At 57.7% G+C, this 17,628-nt stretch overlaps 1 protein-coding gene across 5 annotated transcripts in view; it reads left to right on the forward strand.

Annotated features, from left to right (window-relative positions):
* The window catches only part of PACS2 (phosphofurin acidic cluster sorting protein 2), a 56,585-nt gene that overhangs the window by 19,244 nt on the left and 19,713 nt on the right, over nucleotides 1–17,628 (forward strand). For all 5 annotated transcript variants that reach the window (XM_045799314.2, XM_045799310.2, XM_045799309.2 and 2 more), the window contains exons 2-4: nucleotides 12,442–12,529; nucleotides 15,302–15,391; nucleotides 16,618–16,743. In XM_045799314.2, coding sequence (XP_045655270.1) covers nucleotides 12,442–12,529; nucleotides 15,302–15,391; nucleotides 16,618–16,743 — 304 coding nt within the window. The remainder of the gene's footprint in view (nucleotides 1–12,441; nucleotides 12,530–15,301; nucleotides 15,392–16,617; nucleotides 16,744–17,628) is intronic.

Here is a 17,628-nt window from a genome sequence, read left to right on the forward strand (position 1 = left end):
CAGACACAAAAGGCCACATGCTGTACGGTTCCTGTTCAACGGGACGTCCGGACAGGAGGACCCACGGAGTGAGAGCGGACCGGTGGCCGCCAGGTGCCAGGGCAGGGCTTGCTTCACAGACCGATGAGGGCGTTCTGCCCCGAGAGGTGGTAGTTGCTTCCTGTTAAACCTAGTAAGCGCCACCGATCTGAAGACTTCAAAATGGCCAACTTTACGTTGTACGTATTTCACCACAACAGAAAGTAATCTGAAGGAAGTGGGGCGGGGATCGTTCTGGATTTGAGGAGACAGCAGGCAGGTGAACTGGTGTATGGCTCACGGCCCACCTGCACCATGCTGCCCACGGTGGAGGGCACCCTAGGCCTCACGAGTCGGGGCGTCTGCCCGGGGGGCAGCGGTTCTGCGTGTGGCAGGTGGCCGGACCCATGGACATCTCAGGAGACAGCCCCCAAGTCCTGGGGGCTGCTCACTGGGGGCTTAGGGTCTTGATGCCCTGACTCGATCTTGGGTTTTTGACTGGAAATCCTGGAGGTGTCCATCGGTGGTAGGGGGGACGGGGCACTCCCTGAACCACTAACTTTCCTGTAGCTAGAGCTTTTCAAAGTGAGAAGTGAGGGGTGTGCAGTGGGTGTGGCCTGATCCCGCCCTCGCCCTCGGGGCTCCAGGCAGCAGGGGGTGGACAGCAGCCCTGGAAGGTTCTGGAGCCTGAGGTCATTGGGATTGTGGGTCTGCATTTCTGTGGGTCGCCTCTTCGTGGCTGTCGCCCACGTTCTGTGGCTTGTTTGTCTTTTTGTTGTGCTTCTGTAAGAGGCTTTGTGCCCTGGACATTAGCCCTTTGTCTGCCGGTGGCTGTTTTCCTGCATCTGTTGTCTGACTTTGCTCGCGGTAACGTCCGCGTCTCCCATCTCAGGAAGAGTGGGTCTCCTGCATTGGGGCCTTGTGCCTTCCTCCGTGTGGCTTGGTGTACCCGGCCCCGTTTCCTCGGCGAGACCCTGCCTGCCTGTGCCTCTGGGCCCTGGGGCCTGTCCAGATGGTGGGGAATGCGCATTTCCCGGCCCTGAGTGCCCTCAGTGGGGGGGGGGGGTGACATTGGAGCACGGGCCTGATTGCTGCTGCTGGGGGAACCACAAGGGGGTAGGGGGCTGGCTCGGATCCTGGGCTGGAGGCAGGAGGTGTCAGGTGGCACTGCCCATCGCACCTGCCCAGAGGCTGGCTGGAGGTGGGTACTGGGCTTTGGCAGCGAGGCATCTCCATACCGGCTGGCACCAACAGGACCTCAGGGGCCCACAGGGCAGGCGACGCAGGAGGAGAGAACAGAGGGCTTCTAGGAGGTGGAGAGAAGTCGGGGCCGGAGGGCCTGGGCTGCAGTCCTGGGTGGTCTTGGAGACACTGGCCACGCATTGGGGAGAGGTGCATTCTGGGAACTTCTCATCCTGGGTAGGATGTAGAGAACAGCAGAGTGGGCGCAGGTGGTGCCCACGTACACGGACACCTGTGCCTCAAGCCCGGCAAAGCCAGGAGGGCCGCTGGGCCAGGTTGGCAGCAGGGAGAGAGGCCGAGACACGGGGCCCAGGCAGAGGGTGGAGCCTGGTGACTTCCTCGTTCCCACTCTGGGCTCCAGCAGCCACGTGGGTCCAGGATAGCAGGTGAGCAGGGGGCAGAACTAAATGGTGGCACATCGCTGCATCTGTGAAATGGGAAAGGGAGGCTCTGGTGAAGGAACATTCCAGAACATTCCGTTGTAAGCGCCAGAACTTGATGGCAGACAGAAAGCTCAGCACAGGGGGGCAAGACAAAGCCAAGGAGAACAGAGCAGCAACAGGGTGGAAATGGACAGAAAAGATAAGAGACTGGGCCCCTTGCAGGCGCCCCAACATCCCAGAAACAGGTGCTGCCTGTGCCGAGGGCAGGGGCCTTGGCACTCCTTCAGGCGGGTCCATTGTCCGCCCCCCCCACCAGGCCGCGCAGGCGCCTTGCCTGACCGCCTGCATCCACTGCAGGCAGGGTCTGGGCAGGCACACAGCCCCTTCTGCAGGTCCCTCCTGACACGTCAGCTCCTCCGGTCCGAGGGAGCAGTGTCTTCTCCATGCGCTGTCCGCCGGCGTTCTCAGCCGGTGCATGAACGCAGGACCCCCCACGCCCCGGGCGGGCCTGGGGGACAGTCGGGAAGACAGTCTTGCCTGCGTCTCAGGCTGTGGGAGAACTCCTCCTGGCAGAGGTTTTGGTCAGACGTTGAAAGCAAACCCCTGGGCTCTGTTGGAGGGGACATGAAATGGTGCAGCCCTGGGGGGAACTGTGGAGGCGCTAAGCAGAGTCACTGGCAGTCCCGCTCCTGGTGTGTATCCCTCAGGGCCTGGCAGCGGGGTCTCGGACACACACTCCCCTGGTTCACAGTAGCCAGGCCGTGGAAGCAGCCCAGGGGTCCGTCGGTGGGTGAGCACACAAGCAAAAGTCGATCCGTGAAGGGGAGCATCATCCCACCGTGAAAGGGAGGAAGCCTGACACCTGCTACCGTGAGGACGAACCACGAGGACGTCATGCTGAGTGACCTCGGCCAGTCCCAGGAGGACAGACACTGTGTGCTCCACTCCTCGGACGTCCCTAGAGGAGTCCAGTCCACACAAAGTGCTGGGGAGGGACTGCGTGTTGATGGGGCCAGAGTTTCAGGTTGAGAAGATGGAAAGTTCTGGAGATGGTGGTGATGGGCGTGCAACAGTGTGGGTGTGCTTAATGCCCCTGAGCTGCATAATTAAAAATGGTAAATTTTATATTACGTTCATTTTACCATAATAAAAACCAAGCTAGGCATTGCCATACCGTCCCCCAAAAGAAGCCCGTGGAGATTCACACTCCCACAGGGGAGGGGGTGGGTGAGTTAAAACCAGAAGCCATGCTGCTCACCAGCACTGACCTTCCCCGAGCCTGGCTGGGCTCAGCTGGACACCCAGGGAGCAGCCCAGGTGACAGGTGTGCCTGGGTTCCTGCTCGGACTGAGGCGTGGTCTCCAAAGCCTCAGCCCAGCCGGAGACCTTCAGGTGGGGACTGACCTTCCTCTGTTCCTCAACCTCCTAGAGCCAGAGGGACCCCAGTAGTGTCCCAGCTGGACCCCACCCAGCTACTCGGGAGTGTCCACTGCTGCCTGGCCTCTGGGGAATGTGGTGGCTTAAAGGAGATCCCACCCCCGCTCTGCTGTGACACCGGATGCGTCCTTGGCAGCCATGTGCACACCCCCAGGAGCAGGGCCCTGGGCTCCTGTCTCTGGTTTGTGTCACACACGTGAGGGTGGGGGTGGTCAGCCTCACCTGTGCTGTTTCCAGCTTTGTCTACCCCCTTGAGGGTTCTGCTCCCCAAATGTAGAATTGGGGTTCTGGAGGTGGGTGGGCCAAGGTCTTTGTTTTGGGATGGGGGCAGGTGCTGGCCGGGTCTCTGGAGGCAGAAGTGGGGCATGAGGGACCCCTAGTGTTCCTTTCCTGCTGTGGAGCGTGCATGTGGGTCCCCAGGGTCAGGACTGGGGGAGGGGTGGCTGGATGTCCTCCCAGCAGCCCCTGCAGGGCTTTAACCACATGGCACTGGTGGAAATGGGAATGCCTTGCAGGCCTTGCGTGCATGGAAATTTCTGGTGAACTTTCTGAAATGTCACTTATTCTGCAACTCACAAAAACCAGGGGGCTTCATGATATTGCCCCCCCGCCCCGGTGTCACCACCCTGGGGGAACAGCATTGCACCCGCTGCCTTCTCTCCCAGGCTTCTCAGGATGCTTTCGCTGACCCCAGGGCAGAGCACCTGTCCCTCTCCCCTGGCTGTGTGTGTTCTGGCCTGTGGGGCTTGTTGGGTGACCCAAGGGCAGGCCTGTGTGGCCCCACTTTCCCTTTTGCAGGGTGCTCTGCTCCCCCCACTGGCCTTCTGTCCCCAGGGCCCACCCCTCACCCAGTCCCACATTTGACTTGGCCCCTGCCCTTCAGGTCCTCTGCCTTCACCAGTACGGGTCATTCCGAGAGTAGTCGTGGCCCAGCCTCGCAAGTCCCCGCTCCTGGGGTGCCTTCCTGTCCTTCCTTCCATCCTCACTCCCAGCTGCTATCCCCTCTGACCCTGCCAGCACCTCCCTCTTCCTCCAGATGCTGGCCCTCACGACCCAGTTGTCCAGGCTCTGTCCATGGGCGGGCATGGGTGGCTCCCATAGCAGCCCTGGGCTGGGAGGACTGCCTCCACAAAGGCCTGCCCTCCTGCCAGGGGTTCTAGCATTGCGAGGTCCAGGAGCTCCGTCCTGCTGGCACCCTCCCGGCCTCCGTGAGGACCACTGACCTGAGGACACGTGGAAGCCACAGCACCCAGAGCTGGTGTGGAGAGACGGAGACCCAGGGGCAGGAGGCTTGGCACCTGCCTTCAGCCTGATGACAGCCCAGCCTGGGCGTCCAGTTGTCCTGGGCCAAGGGCACCGCTGACCATCATGGCTGGCTTCCCACAGGCACTCCTTGGCCCCTGCTTTGCAAGGTCTTGGGGATGTGTGGCTGTCCCTGTATGTCCCTTGATGTTTGCAGCAGTCCTGTCGGCCGGCTCTTCCTGTCTTGAGGATTGAAGTATGTGTTGAGGTGTTCAGGCCCCCCCCCACAGAGATACAGGCACCCCTTCCCAGGACGGAGCATCTTTCGTGGAACGCCCCCACCCCTGACACACCAAGGCCTGTGACAAGACAGTGTCATTAGTGCTGGGGGTGCTGTACTGGTGCTGGCTCTCATGAAACAGAGGCCGCCCTTCCTGAACCCCGAGGTGACGAGGTCGCCCCTGTGAGTTGGATGGCGGGCCGCCACCTGGAGTGCAGAAGCCCGTGTCGGTGTCGCGCGCCGGTGCCGATTCTGAGCACGGCCACGCCTCGTGGTAAGGGGCCGAGTGGGCGTCCGTCACGGGCACCTCGTCCAGCTCAGGTCACGCAAAGGACAGCGTAAGTCTAAAAAAGAGAGAAACAGAATAAAGCACACAACCTAATGAAATAGACATGAGAGGGTCGGCCTTCGGAGAGGACAGAGCGCACACGTGGTCGTTGCGGGGACACACGGACAGTCGAAGACCACCATCAGCAGCTCCGTCAGGATGGAACCGATAGGACGATTTTGTGAAACAATGAGTCAGTACTGACTGAGTGCACGAGGAGATGTAAACCACACTGCAGTTGCCATTAACGCCTTGTCTTCCCCAAACGGCACACATGGCTTTCTTGGTGAACTTCGCCAAATCTTGAAGGAAAAGTCCTATGTCGTATGAAGTGCCGCGGGGATTAGAGGTTAAAAGTAGAGGTGCGGCTGTGCGCTTTGTCCGGCGGTAGGACCCCGACAACGGGAGGGCTCAGTTCTGTGACGTCGTCTGGTACGGGGTCGCCTGCAGGGAGCGATCGGGAAATGAGAGAAGCAACGCTGTTCATAGAAGCAGCTGGTGGCTGTCTGGGAAGCAGCGAACCCAGGACGGCAGAGCGCCTGTTCAAGGGCGTGAAACGGCGGGGTGGGGGGGTGCGGAGACCCCGCTCCCGCGAGACACAGGTCAGGCGCATGAGGCCCCACGCGGGGAAGGAGCCTGGCGAGCTTTCACTACAGTTTAGTTTCTGTGAAACAGGCACGCGGCTTTAAAGAAGAGCAAAATGTGTGCTGGGGGAGGACTTTCCTGAGCAGATAGGTATTTATTTAAATAAGCCACACTAATTAAAACAGTATGATATTGGCACAAGTACAGACCGAGGCGTCGTGGAACACGATGGCGCAGAATCCCACGCGTGACCGCGGCATGCCTCGGAGAGGACAGGGCGCGCTCTGGAGTGAGTGGTTTGGGGATGCCTGGACCCCCACGGAGGGAGCAGCAGTCAGGTGGCTGTCTCACCGCACGCCCCGCACCCGGGGAGCACGAATGACCTCGCTGTGAACAGCGCAGGGGGAGCGGTTGGGAGGCGGGGGGGGGGGCAGAGTACCCGGAGCGTGAACCACGAAGACACTTGTAGTGTGAACACACTTCAGAAACACCTCGGTGCGACGGCCTCCCGCCAGGAGGTGATCTCTGCCGTGTGGTTCTCCAGAGTAATGAGGAAAGCAGTCCCGTAGGAAGACAGGTGCCGCCCCGGCCACGCTGCCAGACGTGGCCGCACCACACAGTCTCACGCGTGCCAGGTGCCCCAGACCCAGAGACTCCGTTCCCTTGGGCTATTGGTGTCTAGAGCTGCGCTGTGTCCCCCTCGGACTCAGGTGCATTCCCATCTCCAGAAGAACCTCGGACGGTGTGTTGCAGCTGGAGCCTTACAGAGGCTTGGATCACGTTGAAATGATGAGACCATCGTCAGGAGATTTAGAAAAATGAGGCTGTTAGGGTGGGTCCTAATCCATTATGACTGGTGTCCTCTTAAGAAGAGGAAGAGACACCAGGGGTGCACATGCGCAGAGGGAAGGCATGTGAAGAGGAGGGGGGGATGTCCCACCGCTGTTGGCCGCCCAGAGGACACTGTCACCGGGCGCGTGGGAGTCAGCACTCCTCTGGGCCAGGAGGATGCGTGTGCATCCTGCAGCTCGGGGGCACGGTGTGACGGTGCCCTGGGCAGGCTCCGAGGGCACAGAGCCTAGACCCCGCAACCCTGCTTGGGGGGCGATGCCCCCCGCCCCTCCGTGCAGCTCCCGCGACGGAGCAGGTACGGGCCGGCGCGTGTGTATGGTGTCGGATGAACGGCCCCCGGCAAACGTGGAGAAGCTGTGCGCTCACACGGTGAGGAAGCACACAGCAGGCAGGGGCGTGCACGTCTGCGACGTGAAAGAACACGTCACAGATGCGTAGGCAGCGTGACATGAACCAGACGCCTCAGGAAACAAATGTGCACGGCCATGTCTGCGGGTGCAGACCGCGGCCTGCCTGGCAGCCGGGCACACAGCTGACGCTCCGTGAACAGGGAGCCAGAAACCCAGCCACCCTAGCCGACGGCCGCCTCGTAGCACCTCACAGGTGTTTGTGGTCCAGCGCCCGCAGGGGCCCTGCCGCTCCGCGCATGGCGTCCGTTGCAGTTCCGAGGTGGCTGCGTAGGCCCTGCCACTGCAGCCTGGAGAAGGGAAGGAGCCGGGGCGAGCCAGCGTAACACGCACACCTCTGCTCAGGCCCTGACTCCTGGGCTGCTCGTGGCCTCGCCCTGCTGCCCACCAGGCAAGACTGGTCTCTGGCTGGGAAGCTGACCCCCAGCTAACGTGGGGGAGGCCTGATTTGGGGACAGCGGGCGGTCCCCTGGAAGGACACCCCTCCAGATGGTGGCTCCTGCAGAGGGAAAGGAGGGAGGGGTGGGGAGCACATGGTGGATGTCTGTGGTTCTGGTCCCGATTTCTTTAAAAAGATCTCAAGTCAGCACAGAGAACATTTGTTAATTCTTGTTGGATATGTGGGTTTTTGGGGCATCACTCTGTGATTTTTCTGTAAGCCCCACACTTCTCGGTTTCAGAAAACCAGAACACTGCTTCTCCAGGGTTAGGGATGGACGTTGGCTTTCCGCTCTTTTGAGCAGACATCATCCGAGAGGAAGCAGAGAGCACGCAGTGTGGGGCCAGTGCCCCTTGGACAGGATATTGGGTTTCTGCCCATCGAGAGGATTGTGTTTTATACTGACAGTGTGTTTAAGATACGGCTGGCTTCCTTTTTTGTTACTGCTGAGTCTAGTACAATTGCAGGGCGTCTTACACAGTAACAGCCCCGGCTTAGTGATGAATCATCGTTTGTGGGGGTTTTTTAGTGTATTTGCTCATGATTTCCTTGAGGGCCAAGTATTATGCAATAAATCTCGTCCTTGGCTATAATCTATACTCCAGCCCTCAGGCCTTTCTCTCAGAGCCAGTCTTGTATAAAAACAAATAACGTGTGTTCTGTCTAGCCCAATTTCTGTATGCAAATGATTCTTTTTATGCTTTTTATGTTGTTTGCACAAGTATCATCAGTTTGAATGTGTTTTAGAATTTAAAAAAGAAGAAGAGAGGAAAGAGGAAAATCCAAATGGCTCATAGGTGTTTGTCCCATCATATGGGGGACGTGACTCTGAGGAAGTAAGCTGGCCAGTGCTGGTTTAGATGGGTCCTCTGTGTGGCCATGAGCTTGCCTCTAGGAGGCTGCAAGAAGAGTGACCCTTCCCTTCCGACGGAAAGCCAGTGGCTCTGCTTGTGGCCTCCTGAGTTTTCCCTGTGACGAGGACGCGTCAGTGTGGGGGTGCCACCGTAAGAAGCGTCTCTGAGCTGTGAGCAGCAAATGCCGGACCCACCCCCGGCCCCTGCTCAAATTGTCTAGAAATAGGCATCGAGATGGCCCCGAGAAGCAAGAGACCCCATCCCAAATAAGGGCTGTGCAGGTATTCCTGATAATTAGTTTATTCAAAGCAAGATCCAGACAAGGCCTCCTGTTTGCAATTAGCTGATATATCCCTTAGGTTTTGTGGCTTTTTTAACTTTTCAAAAGTAACTTTTTAAAACTCACAGTAATATTCAGCCTGCCCCCATGTTTGTCTACAACCCAGACGTGCCTGTTACCCATCAGCCAGGCTCAGAACAGTGGACAGTCCCAGCATGCCCACACCACCATGGCTATCACCAGCCCTGCGCTGCTGACGTGTGCTTTCCAGAACGCCACGTTAGTGGACTAACGTGCAGGACCCAGCCTTTTGGTCTGGTTTCTCTTCCCGTGTGGGGTGTGTATGCACACCTGTGTGTGCGTGTGTGTCTGTGTGCATGTTTCTGTCGATGCTTTGGCCCTCTTGTCCCCCAGCAGGCCTTCTGGTGCAATGGGCCAGTTCCTTCATCTTCGCTCGAAGGGCGTCTCCAGGCTTGGGCAGCTGTGCGCAGCCAGCGTGAGCGTCCGTGTGTGAACACGTGCCGAGCAGTGCCGGTCTGGGCGGCATACGTGTGACCACATCTGGTGCCCTGTCACCCACCTCCTCACCAGCCACGGCCATCAGTGTGAGGTGGTGACTCCTGACCCCTGGTGGTTTGCAGCTGTGTCTGTTCATGTGCTAATTTACTGACCATGTGTCTTTTTACTGAAACATCTGCAAATCTTTTGTCTGTTTTTTAACTGGGTTCTTTATTTTCCTATTGTTGAGTTTGGAGTGTTCTTTATATATTCTGGATTAAAACCTTTGTCAGATATGCAGTTTGCAAGTATTTTCTCCCAGCCTTAGCTTCTCTGCCTTCTTTCAGGAAATCTTGATGAAGTCTGGCTTACCCGACTTCCCGTTTCTGTTCCTTACCTCGCTGCCTTGCCCTGTGGGCACCACACTCCACCCAAGTCTGGACGGCCTCCACCTTCCTTGGGTCTCCTTTTCAAAGTCCTTTCAGTTATCCTAGTTCCTTTAATTCCGTATAAACTTAAAAACCAGTTTATTGACATCCAAAAGCGTCGTGCTGGCATTTCACGAAGGAAGGCTGTACCTCTGGTCTGGGGACCACTAGTGCCCATGCGGGGGCTCCTCTCTCCACCTGCTCAGCCCTTCGCTGGCTCCTTCCGCTAGCTTGCAGATCCTGCACTGCTCTTGAATTCAGGTATTTTCCTCTTGTTTTGGAGTTACTATAACTGGAAGTTTTTAAAAACTGACTTGTAATCATTCATTGCTAGTGTGTAGAAATGGGACTACTTTTTATATGTCGAGTTTGTATCATATGATCTTGCTAATAAGCTCATTAGCTCTGGGGGCTGCTTTCACATTTTCCCACATTCCTTGGGGTATTCTGCATAAACTGTTACGTTGTCTGCAAAGAAGAGCTGTGTATTCCCTTTTCCTGTCTTATTGCACAGGGCAAGCCTTTAACTCTGTGCCTTGACGCAGGCGTGTGAGGGCACAGCTGTGCCTCTGGGGCCGGGGCGTGGGGGTCCATCCTGCTGCCAGCATGACATTGGCTGTTCAGGACGTTCCCTTCTGTCTCTGGTTCGCCAAGAGTTTTAATCACAAATGGGATTGAATTTTGTCAAGTTTTTTCAATCATTTGAGGAGATTTTATGATTTTTCTAATTTAGCCTGTTGATGGGGTGAATTTCACTGATTGATTTCAAATGTTGACCATCCTGGAACAAACCCCGCTTGGTCACGCTGTGCTAATCATTCCTTTTCATACATAATGAATTCAGTTTGCTAATATTTTGTTGTAGATCTTTACACCTATGTTCATAGAGGGATATTGGTCTATAGTTTTCTTTTTTGTATGTTTTTGTCTGGTGTTGGTATCAGGGTAATTCCTGACTCATAAGACGAGTTGAGAAGTATTCCTCCCTTTTCTGTTTTCTGGAAGATATTATGTAGAATTGGTGTGGTTTCATCCTTTGTTATCTGGTTAAATCCACATGGAGTTTTCTTTTTCAGAAGGTTTTAAACTATTAATTCGATTTCTTTGGTAGATCAGGCTGTTGAGATGATCTGTTCATCCCGGTGAGTCTGGCAGGTTGTGGCTCGGAGCCATTGTTTCATGTTGATGCATATTGTCACATTGTATCCAAGCTCCCAGCCCGACCTGCGCTGCTGTCTGTAGCTTCCTCCTCTGTGCAACCTGCGTGACTTTCCTTTTTTCATTCCTGACATGGCTCATGTTGTCCTCTTCTTTTTTCTTTATTGGACTAGAGATTTTATCGATTTTATTGCTCTTCCCAAAGAACCAGTGTTGGGTTTTTTTTAATACTTTATTTTATATTTTATTTTTCTGTTATTTTTCTCTCTTCTGTTTCATGGTGTCTGTTTTTGTCTTTGTTGCTCCCTTGCTCCGCTCACTTTGGGTTCAGTGTGCTCCTTCCCTGGTGTCTTGAGGTGAAGCTCAGACTGTGAGCGCACAGTAAGGGCTCGGCCGCCTTCCATGGGGCTCGAATTGTAGCTCACTTAGGATCGGCGCAAAGTATTTCTAGATCCTTGGAGTTTTTCTCCTGGGCCCGTGTGCTGCTTACTGGCCTGAGTGGTTGGTGTTTCTGGCCTTCTGTCTACTATTGATTATCTTTTGTTCGTTTGTTTGAAGTAGGCTCCACGCCCAACTTTGGGCTCGAACTCATGACCCCGGGATCGAGTCATGTGCTCTACTGCTCTGCCGACTGAGCCAGCCAGGCGCCCCTCTACTATTGATTTCTAGCTGAGTCCGTCGTCAGAGAACATACTTTACACAACTTCAGTTCCTCCTCTTCTCCTCCTCCTCCTCCTCCTCCTCCTTCTTCTTCTTCTTTTTATTATTTATTTATTAGAGAGAGAAAACACAGGAAAGTGGAGCTTTAGAGGGAGAGGCAGAAGCAGACCCCCCGCTGAGCAGGGAGCCCAGTGCAGGACTCGATCCCAGGACCCTGGGATCATGACTTGAACTGAAGGCAGATGCTTCACCGACTGAGCCCCCAGGCGCCCCACGACTTCAGTTCTTTTAAGTGTGCTGGTGCTCCTTTGTGGCTGGGACATGATTGGTCCCTGTGGATGCTGGCCCCTACGATCCACCTTTCTCCATTTTCTTTCCTTCCCAGTTTGTCTCCTGCAGCGTCAGAGTGGCCTGATGGGCAGAGTGGGCTGGGCTTCCCCAGGGTACCCGCGTATCAGGGGGCTGTCAGGAACAATCCCGTTTGCCCCCAGCCTGGAGCTGTCTTGCTGCTCAAGTCAGGTGCCCTGCTGCCTGGGGAAGCCCTCGTGTCTGTCTCCTCGCTCCTCTGGGCTCAGTTGAGTGCACATGCACGTACTGTCACCGTCATCCTCCGTGTGGCCCCCAGTGCCGCATTGTGACAGGCTGGCGGTACGCCCAGGATGGGAGTTGGTGGTTTGTGCCGGCCTTAGTTTGTAAAGGTGACTGAGTGACAGTGCACAGCAGTCAGTGCCATTGACAGGAGAGTTTAATGTTCACCGTCCCCTAGAAACAGGAGGCACCATACAGAGGCCACAGGGAGACACCAGGGTCAGTCAGGGCAGAGGGACTGAGGGGAAGGCCCGGATCAGAGCCTTTACTGGGGTTTCCGTGGGAAAGGCACAGCATGGCAGGGCAAATGGCTTAGGATTGGCTAGTTGGAATCTTTCCAGTGGACCTTGAGGCACAAGGTCCCAGGGGCTGCCCCTAGTTGTCTGCTTCCTGGGCCCGGGTGTGTAGGACAGGGGGATATTAGGTTGGGCGCTGAGGGTTGAATAAGGAGGGGTTCAGGATATGGGCTTTGGATCCAGGGGAGATGTAAACAGTTCTGGCTGTCAGCTGGCCCTAGGAGTGGGCATCGAATAGACAAATACAGAATCTAATAAAACACAGAACAGTAGGATCTTCATTTCACGCCCAGAATGGCAATGGGGTCTCTGCGCCATGCCCAGGATGGTAATGGGGTCTCCGTACAAAGCCCAGGATGCCGGTGGGGTCTCCGTACGAAGCCCAGGGTGGCGGTGGGATCTTCCTAGGGCTTGAGAAGGTGTGGGAGAGTGCGGTCTATGCTGAGCAGACCTTTGCCCTTTGCAGGTTGTGCAGCCTGACCTTGAAGAAGCTGGTGGTGTTCAAGGAGCTGGAGAAGGAGCTCATCTCGGTGGTGATTGCCGTCAAGATGCAGGTGGGTGAGGATACCCTTAGCTGCCATCCCAGGGCAGTGAGTGTGACCTAGCGTGAGAATGGGCACAGCCACACTGACAGCTGGACGCTTACCTGTGCAGGGGGCCAGGGAACCTGCTTCTGCCCAGGACGCAGGGGAGCCTCTGCCCTTGCTGGTTGACCTGGAAGATGGTCCTAATGCTCTGGCAGGATTGGAAACCCCCACCACCACCACCACCATACCCAGGGCACAGTCCTGTCCCTCGTGAAGGGCAGGCAGCCTGGTGTTTAGGAATGTGGTGGGAAGAGTGTGTAGGTCACTTGCAAATGGGCCTTCACAGAGCAGAATTGTGGCGCAGACCCTCCCTGCCCACCCCCACTCTCACCCAGCGCACGTGGCCCTTCTCTGCCAGCCCCTGACCCAGTGCTGGCCCAGCCGTGCTCACCTCTCTTCCCACGCCCCTCCCCAGGCCTCGCAGGTTCCTGCCTTAGAACAAACAGCCATGTTTCAGGAGGGCCTGACCCGCAGCTCCCCAGGGGGACAGCAGCCCCCAGCCCTCAGCACTGCCTGCACCCCTCGCCCAGCAGCCGTGGAGGAGGGGTCCTGCCGGCTGTGTGTGCTTCCTCGGCCTTTTCAGGGTCACCGGTTCCATGTCCACTTCCCGGGTTGGGAGGTGGCTCTCAGCCCTTGCTGCTCATGGCGCCTCCTGTGGCCCTTTGCAGATGTGCCCCCCCCCACGGGTTTGGGGTCCACTCCGCAGGTCCCTCCCTCCCCCACTGCCCCTGCAGCTGAGCCATGGGAGTATCAGTGCATGGCCTGCCAGGACCCCCCGACTGTCAGCCCCTCAGGACCGAGGTCTTGCTTCACCTTCGGTCCCAGGCTCCGGAGCCCATGTTTGCAGGCCAAGGGGGTGCCAGGGACCCGGCCTGCGGCTCCCAGTGCAGGTTCACCAGCGCTTGCTGGCTCGTGGATCTCCGGGCCATCAAGCCAGGCTCTCCTCCAAGCTGAGAGCTCAGCCACCGTGTTTTAAGTAAAGATCTGAAGAAACCCTTTCCTCCCTGAAGATGCTGCTGTAATTCATCATTGAAGCCAGGTGTGCACGGCTGCATGCCAGGACCATGGGGACGTGCCCCATGGGGGGCCAGCCTGTCCTGAGGCCGCCTGTGGCCCGGGCTGTGCTCTGGGACTCCTGGCAGGGAGGGCTCACGGTCTCGCCAGAGCTTCAGAGCAAGGTGGAGTTCGCCCATCCCTGACCTCTGAATCTGCACCGTTGACCTCTGACATGACTGGCCCCCCACTTTGGCCGCATTCCTGGAATCCCAACCCCTTCCCGTTGCCCGTCTCCATGGTCCTGCCCCAGACTCCACCATCTCCAGGACTCAGGCTCCGGGACCCACTTTACCTTTCCAGCTTACCCGAGTTCCCCCTTCCCTGGCCACCCGTTCCCGTGCCCCCCACCCCCGCACTGCCCCGAGCTCAGCATCTACCCCGGTGCCTGGCCTCGCCTGCAGACCCCTAACTCCTGCCGCCTCTCTGGGCGTCATCTCCTGTTTGGGTCAGTTGCTGTCTGCCTGCTATGCCCCTGCATCGAGGAGTCAGCCCCCAGCTGGGCCGTCTTCCTCCGCCCTCCCTTGGCCTTCCCCGAGCCACGCTCCTGTGTCCTCAGCACCCCCTCCCCTGCTGAGGCCCTGCATCTTAGTTCCCAGAGGGAACGGGCCTGCCAGACTTCCCCACTGGCCTGGGCCTCTTCGCCTGTGCTCTTTGACCTCCTTCCCTTAGCAGAGGCCGGTCAGCTCAGGTCCTCTGAGGGATCTGGTGCAGAAGAGGCCTGGAGGGCCACAGCCAGACCCCACACAGGGTGCCTGTCCCCAGAGCACCATGGGGCCCAGAGTGTGTCCACCGGGCGGTACGTCAGGATGCCAGAGTGGAGCCGGCTCCACACCTGTGCCCAGGACCCCTGCCTGTCACTCCCATCAGCCCACACACCTGTGCTGTCCCTGTCCTGGACCCACACCCAGCTCCTGCCCTCAGTCACTGCTCTGCACCCTCATCTTGTCGGATGCCTCCGGAGCCCCCGGCCCCCGCACCCTGGTAGCCACTGGTCTTTGTGGCTCTGACTCCGACGGCTGTCGGTGTCCCGCACGCATGGGGCCGCACGGTGTTCATCCTGTGGAGTCCTGCCCCCAGCCTTCAGTCTCCGCTCCGTCCGTGTGGGGACAGCCATTTTTAAACCAGTTCTATGAGGAAATCTTTAATCCGTTTGGGGTTTATTTTGGTATAGGGTTTGAGGTGAGGGTCTGTAGGGTTTATACAGATGGTTTGTTACTCCTTATGTAGTGAGTAATTTTTCCTGGTCACTTAAGGCTCATTATGATGCAGTGGGCTCGTCGTCTTGGATGTATTTCTAGACTTCTCGTCTCCGTCCCTGCGACAGAGCAGTCATGCTGTAATTATGACACCTTTGTACCACATTTTGCCCTCTGGGGAGGCCATCACCCAGCCCCCGCACCCCAGCCTTGTCCCGTCACCCCCCGCACCCCACTGCTGCAATTTTGGTAGTTACATTAAATGTGGCAGCGAGCAATCTGGGTCATCTAGGGAGGACTTGGAGGGTCACAGGATGGGGACATTTTTAAGGCTCTGACCAATCTCCGCAAAGATGCTCTTGGGAATCCCGCCAGCTAATGACTCCCACTGCCTGCTCCGTGGCTCTTCACCCTGAGAGTTTGAGGGGAGCGGGTTTCACCGCGAGACGCCCCCTTGTGAACGTGCATCGGTCTTGCTCTGTCCCAGGGCTCCAAACGGATCCTGCGGTCCCATGAGATTGTGCTGCCCCCCAGTGGACAAGTGGAGACCGACCTGGCGCTGACCTTCTCACTGCAGGTGGGCCTGGCATGTGGGGCTGGGGGCCGCGGCCCACCTTGCCCAGATCCTCTCCTTCCGTGGTGCTGTACTCCTAAGTGTTAGGAGACGTGCGTGCTCTATGAGATCACGTTTTCCCTCCCGCTCTTGTGCTGAGGAACGTAGTGAGGCCCAAACTCTCCCTCAAAAGGCCATTTCGAGGACGCCTGCCTGGCTCTGTCACAAGAGCATGTGACTCTTGATCTCGGGGTGGTGAGTTCAAGCCCCATGTGGGGTGTAGAGATCACTTAATTAAATAAGCTTTTTTTTAAAAAGGCCATTTGGTTCCAGTGTTCAGAGAGGATGAGGAGGAACGTAGAGGACCCCAGTTTTGTAAGTTCTGACCCCTTGGAAGTATGTTGGGTGTGCCGGCAGTGCACAGGGGCTCCGTGCGGCTGGGACATGCCGCCCCCCCCTCCAGGTGAAACAGAAACTCCTCCCCCCGGGCCCTCCAGAGCCCAGGTCTGCGGGTAGGAGCAGGCCGGGCCCAACCGACCCGCAGGGCAGCCCCTCCTGCCTCTGTTCCTCTTCGCACAGTTGTTTTAAGGTGGGTGCTGTGTAGGGTCCGCAGATGTGCTTAACACACTTGCTTTAGAGACGAAGACTGAATGTAGTGTCGGCCCGAAGCTTCTCCTGCTGAGAGTGTAAGGCAGGGCTGTGGCTCAGCCGAGTCCGTGAGAACCCCGCCAGCTCCCGCCGCCCGCCCAGCAGCCTCTCTCGGCCCAGCTTGGCGGTGCCTGGGCCGAGGGCACATGACCCGAGCTCTGGCGCCACCACGGGACCTTCTGTGGTTTCTGTGGAAGTTTTTTTTTGTGGGATCAGCTTTATCGGAGTGTCGTTTACAAAACGTGCAGTTCACGGTCTTTGAGCGCTTGACAGCCACGCACCGGCGGCCTGCTTCCGTGCGTGTTAAGGGTTACTGTTACGAGCCTCTCGCAGAAGCCCCTGTCGTGCTCTGTTGGGGCATTGGACCAGCGCCACCTATGGGGTCACACCCTCTGCCGTCTGCGTCCTGGGCAGATGCGCTGGCTGACCCCATGGATGACCCAGAGGCCTTAGCCAGCTGCTCACGTCTGCCCGCAGCGGCTCTCCCTGTGTCCCAGACAGAGGCCCACGACGGCCCAGCGAGGAGTGAGCCTCAGGCTCGTTGGTGCTGGACTGGCGTGGCCACTGGGACAGATGGCAGCTGTGACCCCCCTTCTCTGCAGTACCCTCACTTCTTGAAGAGAGAAGGCAACAAGCTCCAGATCATGCTGCAGCGGAGAAAGCGCTACAAAAACCGAACCATCTTGGGCTACAAAACGCTGGCGGCCGGCTCCATCAACATGGCCGAGGTGAGCGCGTCCCCACTCAGCCAGAGGTCCCCTGTCGCGCCTTACTGACGGCCTGTGCGGCTGCCCTTTAGCCGCGGGTGCATTCTGGCCCAGCGTGGGTCCGTCCTGGGCCCTCCCAGGGAGAGCGTCCTCCTGGGACATCCGTGTCCCCTCCTGCGGGCCCTGGCCCGTGGGCTGCCTAGGCAGGCGACACGTGCTTGCTGTGGGTGGGGGCGGGGGGATGCGAGCGTGAGGAATTTCCCTGGTGAGGAAAGGAGGAGAAGTTCGTGGAAACGGATCTGACCGGCCGACACCAGCGTGTCTTGGAGGACCTAGCGTCCCAAGGTGTGGTTGGCGTGGGGTTCAGGAGGAGGAACTCAGACTCTCCCATGGGGCCTTCGGGAGCCATAGGATGGGCTCTGGGGAAGGGGCAGCTGAGGTCCCTCGTGTCCTTTGTGCTTTGGGGCCTTCGCCGTCATGGGGTCATTTTCCGGGCTGTGAGGCGACTGTGATGCTCGGGGATGCGGAGCTGTGCTGTGCCCACCTGCAGCAGGGCTGCCCCCACACCCCTCAGCCCTCTCCTCTGGCCCAGGACCCCCGTGCCCACGGCACCCAGTCAAGCTGCAGGCCACCTCTTTCCCCTCAGACCCTACCTGCCTGACACTGTCGGCAGGCATCCTTCAGGCAGGTGGCCCAGGTGTGGAGGGTGTGAGGAGGGAGACCGTGCACCTGTCTGTCCAGCTCCGCACACGCACGGCACAGGGGTGCGTCTGGGTGCTGGCTAACCTTCCTAATTTCGTTTCTGAGATGGTAGTGGTTGCGGATGTTACCTTTCTCAAAAATTTAATTTTTGTATTGGACTCGAGAGTTGGCACCCCGAATCAGGTTCCCAAAATTAAAAATAAC

This window comes from Ursus americanus, chromosome 26 (genome assembly GCF_024610735.1).
Source record: "Ursus americanus isolate L20-20 chromosome 26, mUrsAme1.1.p, whole genome shotgun sequence".
Taxonomy (NCBI): domain Eukaryota; kingdom Metazoa; phylum Chordata; class Mammalia; order Carnivora; family Ursidae; genus Ursus; species Ursus americanus.